Raw genomic sequence first — 7087 nt, forward strand, 5'->3', positions numbered from 1 at the left:
GCGCAATATTTTCTTCTTTCAATGCATTAACGCGCAAGTTTCCAGCTCTCTTCATTTAGAAGAAATTGATTGTCTTCGAAAGGACTGCGAAAATGCGCCTGAAATATTGTTGAAGCCAAAAGCGGCAAAAGTTTAAACATTCTTCCAGAAATTCCTGATGATGGTTTTGTTTCGAAACTTTCACCATTTGGAGCGCGATATTTTGGCCTTCCAATGCGGTGACGCGCAATTTTGCGTCTCTCTTCGTTTGGAAGAAATTGATTGTCTTCGAAAACACTGCGAAAATGAGCTCGAATACTTCTTGAAGCCAAGAGCGGCAAAAGTTTAAAAACTCGCCGAGAAATTCCTGATGATGATTTTNTTTCGAAATTTTCACAACGTGGAGCGCAATCTTTTCTCTTTCCGATTCAACAGAGCGCCAGTTGTGTTCTCTTTCCATTTAGAAGAAATTGACTGTTTTAGAAAGCGCTGCCAAAATGAGCCTGAAAACTTGCTGAAGTGAAAAGCCGCAAAAGTTTAAAAAAAATTCGAGAAGTTCCTGCTGATGATTTTCTTTCGAAATTTTCACAATTTTGAGTGCAAACTGTTCTCCTTTCAACCCAATAACGCGCACTTCGTAATCTCTCGAAGCCCAGGAATTGATTTTGATTTGGAATTTAAAAATACAGAAAACCTCATTCAAATCGATTTTAAGGTAAGTTTTCAGAAATTTTTCAGTATCAGTGTGTTTTTTCTAGACAGAAATAAATGTCCTTTTCAGAAAGTGAACCATCGATAAGGAAATGTTGGCAGTTTTCTCAAAAAAGGCTTGAATTCAAGAAGTTTCGGATTTGCGTGGTTTTTTTTTCAGTTGCAAAATCCCCTTGAACAAGACGCTGCTTTTTTCGAAGTTTCTCAAGAACCATTCGAGCCAGAGAATTCGATTTGGCATCGTTGGATAGAGAATTGACCCCCATGACCCCCCCCCCTGGATCCGCCCTTGCTCCAACGGCTAAATCTAGATACCTGCGTTGTAACTATGTTGGCCCAGCGATGCGTTGATTGGGTAAATGCTGGGCGTCGTATGGGACATGGTGATTGGTGAAATGGGCGGACTACACTCTCCTAAAGCATGAGAACTGACACTTGTCGCTAGTCCCTGACCTACGTGAACACAGTTTCCGATCAGTAATCGAATCGAGAGTGCGCTGATTACGGACACCAATTAGTCTAAGCGATTAAGGGAGCTCAGCTACCGGAGGGCATGCGCCAGAGTGAACGGAAGCAACCGAAACAGCTACATTTACCATAACGGAAAACTAGTCTAGAAACTCACCTAGTGTTGTATTGCGACTATGGTCTAACTCAGCTAATATTCTGTTATCCTGCTCTATTTTTGCCATAATTTTTTCAATCTCAGTACCTTTTGACTGCGACCAGGACTGATGTTGCGGTCCGGAGCCGTAGCTGGATAAGCCAGCGACTGACGACGAAACTCGCGTTCGTGAATTCGAGGTCAGCTCCAACTGGAGTTCTTCGCATCTGGAACAACCGAACCATGCCAATTATTCACCATTCAAAGCGCGCCAAGCGCGTCAAACTGGCACCACCGCACGTCAAGGCCCGGCTCCTCTGACGTAACAGACCGGTCTAGTTCGGTTGCATCTTACCGGCTCCGTCTACTCGTGACGTCAGAGCAGTTGGGCCTTGACGTGCGGTGGTGCCGGTTTTTCGGGCTTTTTGTCCTAGGAGGATGAGAGAGGGCTTGCTGACGTTTTGCACGCACGAGTGGCGCGCATCTTCAGGGAAACACAGCATTTATATTTAGAGCACTATTTTCTCTTGTTGTCGAAAATTCGGCGGACTTTTACCCTGACGGTTGCCCATGCGGGTTTGGAGCAAAACGGTTTGCAAGTTGATTTTCAAAAATTTGTTTCTCAAAAAGTGCACCCATCAGACAAATTCTTATTAGCCTACTGGATCGAGCGGACACTTTTCCATAGTTGTCGGAAATTTTATTTGTATTACACTGTTCGTTGATTTTTGACAATTTTTTCCATGTTGCTGCGTTGCCAGGCGCCTCGTGTTAAACCGGCTGGGAAAAGTGATTTTCAAAAATTTATTTCTGGAAAATTGGCCACAAAAAGAAAATGTTGATCACGATTTCATATAAAGCGTACTTTTTTCTATTGTTCACGAAAATTGCGCTTCAATTTCGCTTTTCGTTGATTTGTGGCGAATTTTAAAACATTCTTATGCACCAGTTGGCTTAACAGCGGACTGGCTTGGCAAAGGGGATTGTTCGAACATTCACCTCTCCAAAACTGTTATAGCCTGATAAACACTTGTTCTAGAACTGCATAAAGTGCACTTTGTTCTCATGTTGGAGCAAATTTCGCTGGCATCACCCTTTTTCTTAATTTTTGGCGAATTTTTACCCTGGCGGTTGCACATGCGGGTTTGTAGCAAAACAGTTCGCAAGTCGATTTTCAAATATTTGTTTCTCAAAAAGTGCGCCAATCAGACAAATTCTTATTAGGCTACTGGATCGAGCGTACACTTTTCCATAGTTTTCGGAAATTTCTTTTGTATTACACTGTTCGTTGATTTTTGACAATTTTTCCCATTTTGCTGCGTCGCCAGACGCCTCGTGTTAAAGCGGCTGGGAAAAGTGATTTTCAAAAATTTATTTCTGGAAAATTGGCCACAAAAAGAAAATGTTGATCACGATTTCATATAAAGCGTACGTTTTTCTATTGTTCACAAAATTTTCACTTCAATTTCCCTCGCTTGAACGCTTACACTGTTCTGACAGCGTAAGCGTTTAAGCAAACCACCTCTGAAGATGCACGCCACTCGTGCTTGCGAAACGTCGGGAAGAAATTCCATTTGACGACGGCCTAAAAACCCTAAAAACCCACTAGGTGAAGATTGTTTCCCTACCTGACATTTTCCAGGGCGATTTTCTTCTCCAGTTCGCGGACGCGCGATTGCCGAGCCTCTAAAGTGTCTGGACCGCATCCAGCCAAAACTGTGAGCGCTTCCTGATGCTGCCGCTCTAAATCGGCTCTACGCGCTTCTGCTGCTCTAAGTTGCAGCTCGAGGTCCATTGCCTGTAAACAGCAAGAAATGGCTCTAAAAAACTAGGACTGGATAGAGCCTGAAGACATTTCATGAAATTTTCCTTTGAGCTCGATGGAAAATCAATGACTGTTCCAGAAATAGAATCTCGACTACATGAAACTTTATCTGCCGGCGATCGCGGCTGAAAAATGTCGCCGTGAAAAACGCTGCGACACTAATTGGCACCCAAAATCGCTGATTTAAGCCTGGTTCGCACGCTAAAGGTTGTTTGATTGTTCCTGACTTAAGTGGGTTTGCAGCTTTAATTTGTTAAGTTTGAAGAAAAGTGAGTGTTTGCAGCTCAACCCGCTTTAGAAATATGGGCGAAAGAGTTTAAGAAATTCTCGAAAAATTTACTTAACCAGCGTTCGGCTTTTTCCGATAAAGTCGTCACTTTTCACAGAAAATCTTGTATATCTAGATAAAAGGCACATTTTAATGCTCTCTCGAGTAGTGAGTAAAAGATTTTCTAAGCTCAAGCGGCTTTTTAACCGGGAGCCTAAACTAAGCCCGTTTCTGAAAAAGTGGATCGCCCTCAGGTTTTTTTTATTTTATGCCAAAATTAAACTTGATTGAAAATGAAAATTTATTTACAAAAAAGCGCAATTTAATTTTATATTTACTGGTCAAAAATCGATCCCTTTAGCTGGTCCTACCATTTAAATATGAGCAAAAAAGTACGCATTTTTTTATTGACTTACTGGTCTTTTGATGCGAAAATGCGCGAATTGTAATGTTCTATCCAAAAGTAATGATTAAAGTCTTCAGCCTCAGGAAGCTTTAGAATGATTTTGGAAAATTTTGGAAGACTAAACTGATCTGAAATTTTCTTATTTTCTGAGAAATGTGACCATTTATATTGAAAAAGCGCCATTTAGTGCTCTATTAACTAGAGGGGACTTGAGCTCGCTCTTGTCCTGATTCATTTTTTAACGAGCTTAAAACAATTGGACAATTTTGAATTTTCCCAGAAAATGAAAACTTCTTAAAGTGGCGTTTTCTATAAAAAAGAAAATTACCGCAAAACAATTGAGCTCGTATCAACCGGTTTATGAAATACTGACGAAAAACGATGCAAAGTTTCAGGAAAATTTACTTTTTTATTTTTTGAGAAAAGAGCTCTTGTCAATTTCAAAAGATCTTTTGCTCAGAAATTAAACTGAAACTTTGAAACTTAACCAACTTTTATCCATAAGCAGAAAAACTATGCGCAATTTTTATATCTTTGCAGAAAACTCAAAACAACTGAAAAACTGTTTTACACAAAAAAGTGCACATTTTAATGGTCTCTTTCCAGTAGAAAAATGAGCTCGTTCGCTGCCGCGGGTTTTCGAATTTGATCTAAACACAGAAGCAGAACTTGGAAAAATTTACTCGTTTTGGATTTCAATATTTTCTGGAAAAACTAAATGCAACTGAATGTTATTTTTCGAACGGAAAATCAGCCCAATTTAATTCGCTATTTTGCGGTAAAAATTGGAACACCGAAGCTCTTAAAGTTTTTTCAATATGAGTGGGAAATTTGGGAAAAACCAACTAATTTGCATTTTAATATTTTCTGAGCTTCTGTGACGAAAACAGCGTAATTTAGTCTTCTATTTAACACTAAAATATTGAGCTCTGTATCTTCTACGGTTTTTCGAATTTGGGTTAAAACTACGCAAAATTTGGGAAAACTGCCTTATTTTGGATTTCTTCATTTTCTGGGAAAACCATTAAAAAAACCCTTACATTTTGCATGAAAAATGGCTCAACTTAGCTCAAGCAGTTGAGCTGGAAATTGGGGTTTGTAACGCCAACTCTTGCTCAGATTTGGACCAAAATGCAGGCAAAATTTTGGAAAACTGGCCTTTTTCCAAAAAAAATGATCAAAACCAAACACCCACTCGTATCTTGGCCACACCAATTAAAGCCGCAATTTCCTCGATTCAAAGTAAACTTTTTGGACTCTTTTGCGCATAAAACCGTGAAAAATTGAGCAAAACATGTAATTTTCCTTCAAACTTCCACTCATTATGTCCCCACTTGCCATCATGAAAATCCGCTTAATTGGCACGTGCAAACAAAAGCAAACTTCAATAGAGTTTTTCGACCTTAATCGACAAGGAAACCGATTCGAATTTAGCATAGAAATGTTGTTGGCTCGTCATAAGTAGTGAGTCGCTGATTGGCGAATGGAAAACCGTCGGAAAAGCCATTAACATGGAAATGCAAGCCTCGATCGGTGTTTTATCCGGCCCAAAGGCGACAAAGCCATTATTATTTTTATCCCATCGATTTTCCCGATTAGATAGCCGAGGAACAAGTAAATAGCCAATTAATTGTGCAGCAAATACGCGTTTTACTTGTTTTCTCCACTTGGGGGTCGAGCTGAGAAAGTCCCCCATTGGACTGAGCTCGACACCCATTGATTAGTCCGCTCACAAATCATGAATTAAACCTGTTACTCATGTAATTACTACCTATACAGGGTGCTCAAAGAATGAACCGCTCACCAATCGCTAGTGGGAATCTCAGTTTTTTTAGGTGCCTGATGTTCTGGGCCCAGTCAAGAACACCCTGTACAGTGAGGGAAAAGCCCCGATTTACCATGCGACATCACGGGCCATTTTCCTGTGGCAAAAATGGGCAAAAATCGATTTTTTCGTTGTCACTTTTCAGCATCTAAGGGCTGGAAAGTGGAAAAGTTGCATAGAAGCAGATAGAATTGGAAGTTTGCCCTGCCAAGGGCCCAGCCACTAGAAGGCCTCAGGCTGAGCTGCAGCGAAATTCTATGCTTCTGCAGGACGGCTGGTGGAATGGGGGGGTGTGAAAAGCGGGCACTTACCTCGACTTGTGTGGAAAATGGGCACAAAACTGAGTTTTTCACTTGGGGACGGAGCCGGGGGATTTTCACAATGGCGGCATAACTATATATAGGTCATAGTGTGGTCGATTTTCCACAGCGCGATGAACGGATTGATTTTGTTCTTCGCCCCGTAACTGACGTCAGGTCAATGTGGAAAGCGCTGTCGCGACGCTGCCAAGCTGCCGGGAAAATCGCCCCTTTTGCCTCCTTTGTCTACTGAGCACGATAGATTTCCAGCGCCCCGGACGCCAGGGCTTCTTTGGGTCTGAGTGGCATTTTTCGTTCAAACCTCGATTGCAGGAAGGCTCCGAGGAGAATTTGCAAAAATCGCAGGTTTTCCGAGAGGGCCCGGGCTAACGGAACTGTGCTGGGAAGTTTGGCAATGCCGAACCAGTGGAAATCAGGGAAAATGTGCAACGGCATCTTTCGGAAAAGGAAGCTCAAGCCGCGCGGCCTGGAAATAGAGCGCTGAGAATTTATTGACTAGAAAGTGATTTTTCCTTAAAATGCCCATTGCTGGTTAAAAAATGAAAGTTCAGTTCAGAAAAGAACGGAAGTTCGGTTTGTTTCACGTGATTTGGCCGAATTTTTAAGTGAGCATTTACGCAAAATCAAGCCAGTTTGGGTTTAGAATGGCATTTTAGAGGCGAAAAGGCTCAAGTGTTTTCTATAATGTAGGCAGATTTCCAGTCGCTATCTTATCAGAGACAAAAATCAGATTTTTTTCAAGCTGGCGTGTACGATGAGAATCAGTAATTTTTTGGGCAAATTTTGAAATTTTGAAAAAAATCAAATTGCCCCTGCATCCGAATCAAATTTTCCAGATATGAGGACCGAAGTGTCTTAATTAATGTGGGAAAGTTTCAGTTTGCTACCTTGCCCCGGGCGAAAACGAGAATTTTTTTAAAGCTGACGTGCACGATGAGAATCAGTCATTTTTTGGGCAAATTTTAAAGTTAAAAAAAAAATCAAATTGCACCTCAATCCAAATCAAATTTTCCAGTTATGAGGACCGAAGTGTCTTAATTAATGTGGGAAAGTTTCTGGTTGCTACCTTGCCCCGGGCGAAAATAAGAATTTTTTTAAAAAACTGACGTGCACGATGAGAATCAGTCATTTTTTGGGCAAATTTTAAAG

At 41.0% G+C, this 7087-nt stretch overlaps 1 protein-coding gene across 1 annotated transcript in view; it reads right to left on the bottom strand.

Moving 5' to 3' along the window:
- The window catches only part of LOC109540087, a gene marked incomplete in the record, with an annotated part of 30814 nt that overhangs the window by 22202 nt on the left and 1525 nt on the right, over nucleotides 1–7087 (bottom strand). The window contains 3 exon segments of the mRNA XM_048666186.1: nucleotides 1006–1143; nucleotides 1316–1521; nucleotides 2923–3092. Coding sequence (XP_048522143.1) covers nucleotides 1006–1143; nucleotides 1316–1521; nucleotides 2923–3092 — 514 coding nt within the window.

Source organism: Dendroctonus ponderosae, unplaced genomic scaffold (assembly GCF_020466585.1).
Source record: "Dendroctonus ponderosae isolate FM_Combo_2020 unplaced genomic scaffold, Dpon_F_20191213v2 Dpon_F_20191213_4, whole genome shotgun sequence".
Lineage (NCBI taxonomy): Eukaryota > Metazoa > Arthropoda > Insecta > Coleoptera > Curculionidae > Dendroctonus > Dendroctonus ponderosae.